The sequence below is a fragment of the Syngnathus acus genome, chromosome 16 (assembly GCF_901709675.1).
Source record: "Syngnathus acus chromosome 16, fSynAcu1.2, whole genome shotgun sequence".
NCBI lineage: Eukaryota > Metazoa > Chordata > Actinopteri > Syngnathiformes > Syngnathidae > Syngnathus > Syngnathus acus.
The window spans coordinates 14505995-14519149 of NC_051101.1; the positions used below are offsets into that span (position 1 = coordinate 14505995).

Here is a 13155-nt window from a genome sequence, read left to right on the forward strand (position 1 = left end):
CTTGTATAAGATATCGGCCTCATATATTTGAAGTCTTTGGACTGACTTTGATCATTTTCCCCACAAAAATGAATTTACTCGTGAGACTGAGCCCCCCTCTCCCCCTTTAAATTGGTTCCTCCCACCGCTGAACAACAATGCATTGTCGGCTGCTCCCATTGAATGCAAACTTCCAAATGCCTTTACTGCAGAGGTTCTCCCCAAAAACCTTTGGTGGTGGGGGGGAGTTTTTCCAAGCATCCCCCAGAATCGACTACATAGCAATCGATTTGTCTGAACAAAAATTCCAATGTTACGACAACACATTTGTATAACTTTTTCGAATGAAGTTAACATGGTCTGTCACGTCCAACTATTATTTGCAACAATACCGGTGAGTCAACTCGTGCTTGAATACATTCACGTGCTTTTCCAGCCAGCCTGCTCTTTGTATTCCGCATCCTCGCAAACAAGTGTTGCTACACAATTACAATGTGAATGCATCTTTGTTACGTAACACTCGCTGCCGTCTTCGTATTTACCACCTGCGGATCTGCCAAGACGGGGGGCGGCGAAAGTGAGGATGATGGGGACCTCGGTAGGGCTCTTTTGTGCAACTGTTGAGCCGTGCTCGACCCCAAAACGCATCACCCATCCCCCTCCTTAGCCACCTGTCACTGCAACTGGATCAAGTAAAGGAAGGGAGGGGGATCGCATCCATTCTATGCGAGTGCCTCTGCATGCAGGAAGTTGAACACCGTGACCCCCACCCCCACTCCCATCTTGAATGAAAGAGCTCAGTTTTGGAGGTGCAGCTGCACCACACACACACTCACACACACACACACACACACACACACACACGTTTCGTGCTAGTGAAGGGGAACAGCGTCGTGATTGCATCAGTGCACATGCTGAAGGAATGAAGGCAAAAGGATGGGGCAATGCCACTTGAGGAGAAGAGAAAAGTCATGGCTAGAAGGAGCAGTGGAGATAAACAAAATCAAATGTCACGCGGACCTCTGTTAACATTTTCAATGTTAAAGTTTGTGATCAAGACATTGATTGATTGATTGATTGATTGATTGATTAGGAGGAGTGCGTCAGTGCTATTGCGTAATGGAACAATGATCAATCGGTCAAGCTGCTGAGTAACACCGTTTTTTGATCAGTCAGTCAGGTTTGTTTAGAAATTGATGAGACTTTTGTGCCGACTCAGCAGATCACTAATTGACTTATGACTGTTTAGTGAAGTGCTTACTTTACTGCTCTTTTAATCTGCATTAGTTGACACTATGGCTGACTGAATTCTATAAACAGATATTTTTGTATATTTACCAGATTGATAGCGTGAACAAAATGAGCGGTGGCAGGTTGCCGTTGATTCCTACCGAGATGTTGAAATTTGACATTCAAGTCACGGTTGCAAAAACCTAGTCATTAAAACACAACTAAATGTGACATGACATAATGGGGTGTAACAGAACTTGGCTGTAATCCATCGTGGGACGGAAAGCACAGTTAACCCCCCGACCACCACCTAGAACTCCTCTAAAACTAAGCCATGTATTTAATTCACCTACAATGCCTGCCTTGATAAACCAGTTTTGAAGGCGTTATGTTGAATGTGTGCTTAAGTAACGGGCTCTTTTGCATATTTTGATACAAGATGGCGTAGCAGGACTATGATTCCTAATCCAAGTTGCTCACACGTAGGTCTTAATAGGTGTTGTTTTCCTAAAGGAATGTCATTCCACAGCCATCTATGACATCATAGCCAAGAAACATGTCCACTCTGTACTTACTTACATCCCTTCCCCTCCCCTCCCCTTCTGCTCCAGTGCACTCTCTTGTTGATGGCAGCATGAATCCCTCCATTCCAGTCTGCTAGAAGTCCCAAACCGCTTCAATAATAGAAGCCCTGAGTCCGACCCCCCCCCCCCCCCCCAACTTGCTTTCATTTCCATGACGACCCACAATGGAAAGAGAAGATGGCCAGCGAGTGAGAGGGGGAAAAGAGCAGAGGCAGGAAATAAAATGTGAATGAGATGCAAGTGGGAGGGGCTTCCCTTAACCTCTGAGTTCATTTTAAAGGGGGGGAAGAGCTCAGAAATTTCTGGGGGGGGTCACAAAGTAGCAAAATCAAGGTGCATAAGACAGTGACCTAGTGGTAGAGTGTCCGCCCTGAGACTGGAAGGTTGCGGGTTCAAACCCCGGCCGGCCGGGTCATACCAAAGACTATAAAAATGGGACCCATTGCCTCCCTGCTTGGCACTCAGCACGAAGGGTTGGAATTGGGTTAGGGTTAGATCACCAAATGATTCCCGAGCGCGGCACTGCTGCTGCTGCTCACTGCTCCCCTCTCCCCCAGGGGATGGATCCAAATCACACGGGGATGGGTTCAATGCAGAGGAGCAATTTCACCACACCCAGATGTGTGTGTGTGTGTGACGATCATTGGGACTTTAACTTAACTTTAACAATTTATTGAGATAATTTGGTCCCACAGATTTAAGAACCTCACAAAAGCTCCTCATTGGACAAGACACACAAACAAGTTGTTATTGTGGCAGCTTGTGCGCGTGTCAAGATTCCAAGACACGTGTTGTCATCACTCACGAGTGACAGCGACACAATGAATGAGCTCATATTGCTCACACACAATCCAAAGTTGTCATAATAAAGCCCATCCCGCAGATGCGGTGCCGATACAAAACAATGCCGTGACTGCTGCTATGTGATGTGATGTGATGTGGGTGCTGTTGCTAATCCCACAGATGGAGCACCCGGGTGTGGTGTCCCCAATCCTCGGAAAAAGCCGGAGACTGAACCCCCACCACCACCAAAAGCCGCCCTAATGACAACAAATATTACGAAAATTAGGTCGGCATTTTACAGGAAACAAGCAAGGATGAGTTTCAATTGACGTGACGCGGCATGCTAGTAGTTTATTTGTTTCCACCAGATGGAGTACTGACATTCAGCGACGCTCTTGTAAAAAAAAAGTCAACAATGAGGTACACCGCATGCAATATAAAAAAATTAAAAAATGACCCTGAGACGTTAAATATTTACATTGAAATGTACAGAGTTAAAAGTAAGAAAATCATGGTGATAGCGCCCGAAACAGGTCCAGCCTGTCCACTAAAGCATCAGCGTTAACGTCCAGCACCGTCCTGGTCAAACGTGTCAGGGTGAGCCTTCCTGTAAGCCGTAATGGCCGCCCAAATGCGACACAGCATGCCTCCCCTGAAACACAAAACATTGAGATTCTGAACAAATCATTTCACAAAATTTCAAATTGCACCAAAATAAGGCCTGAGTGGTAAAAGCTGTTGTCATGCTACCAAAACAAAGTCCTAATATTCCCATGTGAGAAGGAAGTTACAATAAAAAAAAAAGGGATATTGGTGGAGTACAACAAAACTAAGGAAGCCCCACACGTGCGCTTACCTTATCCCACAGTACATCAAGTCGTCCCTGCAGGCTATTTGCAGAAGACAGTCCAACGTGAACTCGTGAGCCACCAACTAGGAAAAAACAAACCATCATGATGCATACATACAGTGAATAGACAGGAACCAAACAGGGATCACGCTGCGAGTGGAGCTACCTTCTCAATGGTGTGCTGGTCTACCGGGATGGTCTCCAGCCAGGCAACCATGTCCATCACGTCCGCACGGCTCGTGGATGCAGTCAACCTGTCATCTAGATCAAACCATGTCAAAGGCCGGCAGGTATAATCATGAGCCAGGTGACAGTAACCGGTCGGGCGGAAAACCCTAAGCCCCGAGGCAAGGAAGAGCTGGATACGCACTAATATGGTGCAGACATCCAACAAGGGCAAACAAAAATCAAATAAATGTTGTACCTGGAGTGTGTCCTCTGATAGCATCAATGTCCTCCTGCTTCTTCTGGACTGAAGTCTTCAGTAGGTGCTGGTACTCTCGCTCCTTGTCACTCAACAGCCTCAGCAGTCTTGACGACAAAAAGTACATAAAACGTGAAATCTGGATTCAACGTTGAGTCTGTGATGGACGGTCCACCTTCTGGTCTCCAGTCGGAGGTCCTTCAGTTCGTCACCGAGCGAGCAGTTGCTGTCCAGGATGGTGTCCATGAGGCTTGGCGGTTCCGGGATCTTGTCCATGGACCGTTGGGGTTCTGTCGCCTCCGCCTCCTGGTGGACAGACTTTGTCTCAGCCGACGCATCCTCAGGAGTGCTGTCCTCTGTCTCAAAGGACGACTGCAGCTGGAGTTTCAGTTCTACGAGGGCACAAAGGCAAATGAGCACAACCGATCAGGGCCCATTGCGTTGGTTAACGCCGCATTTCTCAAACCAGAATCTGCAGACAATTTGAACCTGGAAGAAGCACAGTGATGGCGTCCTGCACGGCCTGCCTCAGAAGATTGTCGAGTGCGAACATCCAATGAGGCTTCACCTGCTCTTGCCTCAACACCTTCTTCACCTGCACAAAGCAGAAGATCATCATATGTGCACAACTCCATCGAATCGCTTTCTGACGTACTGCGTCCTGGAAGCTGAACAGCACCGCCTGCAGGCTGTTGAGAGGTATGGCGGCGGATAGTAGCGTGGCTCGGAGGTCCCGCAGGCAGCCGGTCAGCCGCTTCTTGTCTGGCGAGCAGATGTTGTCCCGTAGACAGCAAACAAGCTCGGTGATGTAGTCTGACGTGAGCGATGACCTCTCAAACTATTAGAGGAGATATTCAAAATCAGATAGGGATCATTTCCTTTTAGTGCAGTGACTACAACTACTTACATAAATAAATACATTCAAGGATGGCACAACACGACTGAACAAGAAAGCAACATGAAATGCAAGAACTCATTTTGTACAATGTTTCCCCACCAAAATCAACTCCAAGCAGATTTCTTTTTTGACATGGAAGACTCGCAAGTTCTCTTGCATTGGTGTACCTCTGGCAAGGCTTCCTGTATGTTGGCCACCACCTTGGCCACGTCGTCGGTGAGCACCCGGTGCAGCGTGGCCCTCCTCTCGCTGTCTTTCCTCAGCATGAACAAGCCCATGTTCTCGCCTGTGGACGCTGGGCTGCTCATGTCCAGTGCAGAGTCCTCTGGCACTCTTGACAAACCACACAGGGATTGTTCAAAAACAGCACTGTATGTGAGCCAAACCCATGGATGGATGGATGGATGGATGGATGGATGGATGGATGGATGGATGGATGGATGGATGGATGGATGGATGGATGGATGGAAGGAATGAAAACAAAAGTAGGAGCTCCAACAAGCTAGCCCAACCCAAATCTTTCAAAGCAATTGATCCAAAAAATGCATCGGTTCATAGTCCCAAATCAATGCGGGATAGTCAAGTCGACCGGTCGCCTCGGCACTACTCACTATGATGAGATTCTGTGCGGGATTATAAAACGTGCACTGTCGAGGAACTCACGGCAAGAACCGTCCATTGCCGGGGGGGCTCTCTGAGATATGGTTGGCTTTGAAGACGGACCGCTGTGTCCCCCTGAAGTCCAGCGAGCAGGACAGGTCGATGGAATCCGAGGCTGTGTTCTCCACTCGGATGGAGACTGGCACAGACAGGCTGCGGTGGTAGTCACCTGGAAAACACAGCGACAATACCAATGACCAGTTCCATGTTTCGTGAGGCCTGGAAATACGAGCAGGCCCACCAGCGGAGGAGTCTTCTGGTTCACACTCCTGCGGGGCTCTGGTCTTCTTCCTAGGGGACGACCTGAGGAAGGTGTCCTTGAGCAGGTCAGCTGCCGTGGCCCGGTCATCCGGATTGGGCTCGAAACAGTTCATGATGAAGCTCTTGGCTTCTGCTGACATGCACTCTGGAACCTTGGGGTGGATTTTAAACATCCCAACCTGGAAGCATTTTCATGTTTGATGTTCAATGACGCTGTAATGGGAAGTGACATTCTGGGCCAAAATGTCCTTACCTTGAACATGGCTGCCTGAGGACTCCCCAGCTCATGGAAGGGCGTTTTGCCTGTCGCCATTTCGATGATGGTACACCCGAGGGACCAGATGTCAGCCGGCTTCCCGTACCCCCGGGGCCCCTGGTCGATAATCTCGGGTGCCATATACTGGAGAGTTCCTATTGATGGGTAGTCAATGAAAAGGTACAGTGGTGGTACCTTGACTTAGCTATCTATCAGGTTTCTCCAAAGAAAAACATGGGATTTACTGGTTAGCTTCAGCCACTGGGCCACTAGAGGGCGGCAGCAGACTTCACGATAGCTGGCATTAGATGTATTTGTAAAAATACATGAATGAATGAATAGCATTTCCATGCATTTGAATTCATGCCGTATTCATGGACCTTGCTGAAATTGTAGCATCTTACCGGCGAAGGTTTCAGTGCAGGGGTTGATACCCGCTAGCCTCTTGGAAGTTCCGAAGTCGGAGATCTTTAAAACGCCGCTGTATGTGTTTATCAGCACGTTGTCACCCTGCAGCAAACAATGGCACATTCACACACAAACACGAGTATCAGCTTGAAGACCCCATTTATTCCCAGATGCTCGCCTTGATGTCTCTGTGGACAATCTGGTTGTCGTGAAGGTATCTCAGCCCCTCAAGGATCTGCTTGGTGTAGAAGATGACGGTGGCCTCGTTGTCTTTCAGCGGGCCCCACTTGGAGCGTAGCAGGGACGACAGGCTTCCTGTCGCGGTGGCAACGATTTGTGAGCTGAGCTCACGATACAATTCTTCTTGTGGCATCCTAGAGTGTTTCAAAACAGCTACAAAAACCTCCTGGTACTTCTTCCATGAAGATCTTGATGAAACCGTCCTGACTAATGGAGCCCAAGTACTGGACGATGTTCCTGTGCTTCAGCCGCTTGTGTAAACAGATCTCCTCGTGGAGAGGTTGGGAATACCTGTGAGGAGAGAGTTTGGTCACGCCAGTCGGGTTACCCTGCTAAACGGTGGCTCGGGATACGAAACGACCCTCTCACGTGCTGTCCTTCTCTGGGATCTCCTTGATGGCGATGCGCACTTGGTTGCTGACGTCCCTGCCGGCGTACACGATGCCATAGGTGCCTTTCCCGAGGACCGCCTTGTCGCCGTTCTCGTTGGTCTCGTAGACATACTGGGGCGAGGTCGACGGATCATTTTTGAGACAAGCAACTCTGAAAGGACGCCAATGGGAGTGATGCTGACCAACCTCAAGTATTCCTTCACTGTGATGATTCAAATCCTCGGAGGCGTTCTCAGCTTTTTGAAGCAGAGAATTGACCAAATCACAGAAACTGAGGAGACAACAGCGAGAGACAGGAATCCAGGAGTATCAAGTCCATGTCCAACTATCACCTGACTTCAAAGTTGAATGACATCATTAACCTTGTGCCTGCCTTTGCCATCCCACACCCGGTTGGTTGGTTGTGGCCAATTAAGAAGCCTATTTATGAATCCATATATGTTTGACCACTCACTCTTTACAGTGCTGCTCTGACGGGAAGTACAGTTGGAAGTCGTCCGAATTGTAGTGCACGTACAGGAAGCAGCTCCGCTCGTCAATCTTTGAAACGCTGGAGAGGGCAGAAAGGAACTTTGCAGTGTCGTTCAAAATAGAGGAGGGAGGGACAGCGTTCAAAGTTGTGCTTCTCGTTTGTCAGTTGAATTGGTCAATTACAGCCTGTTTTGTTTTTAGGATACTGGAGATAAGCGGCTGACATCATTTTCTAGCCTGAAAACAAGGTCAAGCAACATTATACGCTAATATTGGAAGAAGAAGAAACCTCAGGTACGAAGTTTCTCTGCTTTTAGGACATACTTTTTTATTGATTTAATTTCTATGATACGTTTCCCTTTGATTCATCCCTCCCAACATCCCAAAGGGGCAACGTGTAAGGCCAGACAAGTCAAGTGTTTTCCCTTGACAACCAGCACATATTTTGCTGCAGGCTTTGAACACACCCAACACACACACGTACGGGAGGAGGTATTCTAAAAGTTGTCAGCACACGCAGTAGCATACCTCACTCCCCGGATTGCAGCGGCCGGGAAAGTCCACTGATGTAAGCCTTTCTGTTGAGTCCAAAGAGAAACAATTTACATTTCAAAAGGTGACACGGTTGGCTTTCTAAGTGTTTTGCAGGTACAGTTTGTACACACGCACACGCAAAAGTAAACATCCTGAGGTATGACACATAGTCCCGCACAAAGACCGCACCCTGGCATTTGGCCTTCACTATTCGCTGAGATACGAATGGTCGCCAATTCAGGACTTTGGTAACAATTGTGCTAGGTGGCCCGAGGCAAAAATGTACAAAATGCATGACCTGAGTGAGGTGTTGTGTGTGTGTGTGTGTGTGTGTGTGTGTGTGTGTGTGTGTGTGTGTGTGTGTGTGTGTGTGTGTGTGTGTGTGTGTGTGTGTGTGTGTGTGTGTGTGTGTGTGTGTGTGTGTGTGTGTGTGTGTGTGTGAGGGTGCAATCACATACCTTGAAGGGTGTGACGTGTTTCAGCTGGACAGTGTGACTTTTGTTCCCCTCGCTCACAGACACTACAGCAGGCTGAAGGACTTTAGTGGGCTCCAAAATGAGCACCTAAAAAACAGGTTTAATATGAAACTTTCCAGGATATTGATTGGGAGATTCTGTCTGGCAAGTTAAAGCCCTGACAATTCTGGCGTCATTAGCAACACACGCTAACCAACTCAGCTAACCGGCCTTGTTTACTGTTATGCCAGGGTTTTGTTACCGGGCAGCGGTCTGTGCAGACGCTGGGTTTACAATACTGCAACAGAAGCTCCATCCAGAAGTCCATGGTGTCCTGTTTGGGAGACTTCACCTCGGGAGGCTTAGCAAACTGCTGGTACACAGTATACGTCTCCATCACTGATGCTACATACCTGAAAAGAACAAATGATCACAGAATGTAAATGAATTTTATCCTCACATGTGATTCTGCGCTCCCGTTATATGTTCGCATTTACCTAGTAGACTTTCAAGCAAAGTTATGTGATTGTTTTCAAGAGAGTTTTACAGTTTGCTACAAGCAGTAAGTAGTGAAAATAAACAGTATCACACACACTCGCATCTCAAGGCACCACTTGATTGGCAATCTTGATTGGCCTCACCAAAGTGGAGCATTGAGCTTGTACAGTTTCTCTGAAGCCTCGATGACTTTCCTATGCGCGTTGACCAGGATGTTAGCGCCCAGGTAGAAACCCACGTCCCAGTAGTTCTTCATCTTCTCCAGGCTGCCCTTCCGGCCCAACAGAGTACTTAAAGCCACACCTAGAAACCAAACAAGTGAAAATTCAATCTGGTTGTTTATTTCAAATTGAGGTAAATATACTCATTCAAAGTGAAAGCACTCCAACCTTTTTTGCGCAGCTCAATGGACGTATCAAACTCATGTCCGGCTGCCATCAGAAGGACCACGTTGTTGATACCAGAATGAAGAGTAGGTTCGGCCTCAAAGGCTTTGCCGTACCTACAAATGAATCACTCGGCATTTAAAGCGAGGGCGATTGATTGAGAGAACACGATAGGATCAATCAAGCAATCAATCAATCAATCAATCAATCAATCTTTTATCCTACCAGCAGCAGGCTTGATCTCTGCTGAGCTGGTCGCTGAAGCCAGAGCTAATGAAAATGTCTTTGTAGATGCGACCGCACAGGCAGTAGACGTCGGACACCACCGTGCCTTCTGATTGCACAATGGGAAGGACCTCCTCTAAAGCCTTGGTACGATCGCCTGGTTGATTCCTCCTATTAGGGTAAAAGAATAGGACAGGAAGTATGAACGACTCAGAACGGGGTACGATAAGATGAGATGATAAAAGGGTAGAGCACGACAGGAAATATGATATAGTATGATGCAAAAAGAGCACGAAAAGAATGGATTGTAAATCATCTGCCTACCTGTTGAGAGCAAAGATATAGTGAAACTTTATATTTTGATGTCTTGCCACGAGACACATGGGTAGGTTGTTCAGCATCTCCACCAGTTTGATCATAGCGTCGTAATCCTGCGAAACATCAAATACAGATCTGGGTTCCACGACTACATCAATTGCACAACAAAAGACATTCACGACGGCCCGTACGGGTATTGAACCCGTCACTGACCTTGGCGTCCGTCATGAGCACCGAGCTCTAATCAACTGAGCTAACCGGCCACATCTTAGGTCAAACGTCGTGATATCTAGGCTCGGTTTTTATCCACATTACGTGTCACCTGAATGTCCCTGTAGGACAGCAGCAGGTTCATGACGATATCAGGGGTGAGAAGCTCCACACTGTCCAGACGCATCTGGATGCGATTCAGCTCCTGGCTCAGGGCCTGACCACTGAAGCGCTCCCTTGCCAAGCGGATGTCGTGCCTAATGGACTCTCGGAAGTATTCGCTGTTGGAGGAGAATACGGAGTCGTTCTCCGACCGTTGTTTTGCCTCAGCGGCCACAACGGGAGAGAACGTACTGCCAACGCTCATTGAAGAGAACCGCAAATCCACCGCAATGATTCGGATGCATACGTAGGAATGACCTCTTGAACCAAATTCCAATCCATATTTCTGACGTGGCTGCGAGATGGCTCACCTGGATTGCACATCCACGGTGTCGAGCAAATGTGTGAGTCGCTCCGCCAATGGCGTGAGAAGCGAATCCAACTGGAAAGTGGTCTGCATCAACTCTTTGATGCCAGTCATCAGTGTACCGTCGCAGGCAAACGCTTTGCCCTGAGGCGACACCACGTAAGGCACGAACGTGTAGCTTCCGCACTGCTCCTGAATCCAGTTTCACATATACAAAATGACACACACACACACACACACACACACACACACACACACACACACACACACTTGATTTGGATGACTTTCATAATTACGACACTTATCAGAAGGAAACAACGGACGTCAGCAAGATGGATTCAAAGACAATGGTAATTAAATCCAATGATTCAGCAGTCAACAAAGAAAATAGCAAGGTGAGTGAGCCACGTTACTTTGACAGCCTGCAGATCTGTATCCTCTTTATAACAGTACAGGATGATGTTGTTGGTCATGCTGAAACTTTCCCTCACTCCCAGGTGATAAAAGAGGGACGCTTGGCAGAACGAGTCGCTCATCTCCACCACAGCCACATCTGACAAGAAAACGGTGCTGGCTCATTCAATGCAAATACTGGAAGAAGAAGAAGAAGAACGAACCAAATAGGCTTGGCGAAAAACGCTTGCAAACTCACCTGCGTTGTAAAAGCTATCCAGGACGTCCGTGGTCGCCATGGAGATCCTCTCGAAGGGGATGCTTTGAAACGAGGCCCGCGAGTCGGCACACGCCTCCTTCAGACACGCCAGGGACAAGTGACGCTCGGCTGGGGCGCTGTCCGCTCTCGCCGCCCTCGCCGCCGCGTCCACGGCGTCCACGGCGTCCACGTCCTCCCTGTCGTTGGCGATGTAGGCCACCGACACGGCGCGGCCGCGGCTCCGGGGCGAAACGACGCCGTTCTTGGCGGCGCTGCTCCGGGCGCTCATCTCCATGGCCAGCGGGTCTTGCCACATACTTCCCGCAGACGCCTGCAGCCAGGCGGCGGGTTCCCGCCGGAGGCTCATGCGCCTCCGCTCCGTCGTGTACATTTGCTGGTTAGGGTTTTCTTTCTAGTCTGTGTCTTGCTCGCCACTTGCTTGACCTTTTTGTTGTTGCGAGTCCCTCAGGTGAGTGAGTGAGTTAGTTAGTTAGTGTTGGCTCGCGAGAGAACGATTCGTTCAAAAGAACGAATCCTTTCTGTGAACAGATCACTTCCTAAAGTGATTCGTTCTTTTTTCAGTTCATATGACTTCAACCAGTAGGTGTCGGTAATGCGCATTGAAGCTGGTGCCACCTCGCCGTAAAACAAAACGAAGAAGAAAATGACGTCACTTCCCGTTCACCAACGACTCGCGAACTGAACGGATCTGTGAATGAAAGAGTCACTGAGTGAGTGATTTGCATTTCCAGTTCATCAGTGAATGTGTTGCGTCGTGTCCCTCCTGGCGTCAACTATGGAAGCCAGAATGTCGATTTACGATTTGCCAAGGAAAGAAAGAATCACTCCGTGAAACAGCACTTCTTTTATGCACGTTTTCTCCAAGCTAACGGCTAACTTGATTGCATGAAGGGATGCCCCGTTATGCAAAAACGGGGAGATTATGCTTCTCTTCAGGTCATCTTTATTTCATAACACTTCAAATAACGTGTATGCATATATACGCCTAAATATTGTTATCCACTGCAATTTCATATTAGATTGCTGGTTTGAAATTTCCTTTTATTATTATTATTTTAATAAACATTAAAACCTGTTAAAACTTGTCTGGTGTTTTATTCCTTGTTTTTATGTTTTTGGGCATGAAAACAAAAATCTGACATTTGGTTAACTGCTTTATATGACAATATGTATATGTGTTTTACGTTGTGTAATATGTGTTGGTGTCCCGCAAAATAAAGAGCAAGGAGTCAAATACACATTCTTGACACGTTCAAAAAATGCATAAAGTTATTAGGTACACCTAAAAATGGTGCTGTACCTAATGGAGTGTCCGTGTGACGTCACAGATCAACCAGCCAATCAGGAGGTGGGGGTGAGGGCGGCTGTGGCACTTTTCACTTTCAGTTCAGCTTTGACCATGATATCTCCCTAATGAAGTGGCCTGTTATTAGGTACACCTGAAAATGGCGGCGTACCTAAAGGAGTGTCCGTGTGACGTCACAGATCAAACAGCCAATCAGAAAGTGGGGGTGAGGGCGGGTGTGGCACTTTTCACTTTCAGTTAAGCTTTGGCCATGATTTTTCCCTAATGAACTGACCTGTTATTAGGTACACTTGAAAATGGCGGTGTACCTAATGGAGTGTCCAAGTGACGTCACAGATCAAACAGCCAATCAGAAAGTGGGGGTGAGGGCGGGTGTGGCACTTTTCACTTAAACCAGGGGTGCCGACCTCCAGTCCTCGAGGGGCCGCGTTCCAATATGTGTTCTCCAAGTTACCCTCGTTAAACGCACCTGCGTGAAAGGTTTTGGGTCATTTTCACGTTCTGCAGGAGCTAAAACTTTTCACGCAGGTGCACTTAACGAGGGAATCACACAGACACTCCATTAGGTACACCGCCATTTTCAAGTGTACCTAATAACAGGCCACTTTATTAGGGAGATATCATGGTCAAAGGTCACAGGTGTCA

General features: G+C 47.8%; 1 protein-coding gene across 1 annotated transcript; it reads right to left on the bottom strand.

The window, feature by feature from the left end:
- Nucleotides 1-2464: 2464 nt before the first annotated feature.
- On the bottom strand, nucleotides 2465-11671 carry LOC119135389 (mitogen-activated protein kinase kinase kinase 5-like). Its single transcript, XM_037272919.1, has 28 exons — nucleotides 11184-11671; nucleotides 10945-11084; nucleotides 10536-10723; nucleotides 10175-10343; nucleotides 9859-9965; nucleotides 9535-9705; nucleotides 9313-9425; nucleotides 9067-9226; nucleotides 8688-8838; nucleotides 8429-8533; nucleotides 7965-8014; nucleotides 7420-7515; nucleotides 7152-7236; nucleotides 6943-7076; nucleotides 6737-6864; nucleotides 6512-6648; nucleotides 6330-6435; nucleotides 5923-6080; nucleotides 5650-5848; nucleotides 5412-5577; nucleotides 4916-5081; nucleotides 4506-4688; nucleotides 4340-4445; nucleotides 4026-4242; nucleotides 3851-3957; nucleotides 3593-3687; nucleotides 3433-3509; nucleotides 2465-3228 (listed from the first exon to the last, which is right to left on the bottom strand). The coding sequence occupies exons 1-28, from the start codon at nucleotides 11572-11574 to the stop codon at nucleotides 3138-3140; spliced, it is 3996 nt and encodes a 1331-aa protein (XP_037128814.1). The 5' UTR covers nucleotides 11575-11671; the 3' UTR covers nucleotides 2465-3137.
- Between the last annotated feature and the right edge of the window lie 1484 nt (nucleotides 11672-13155).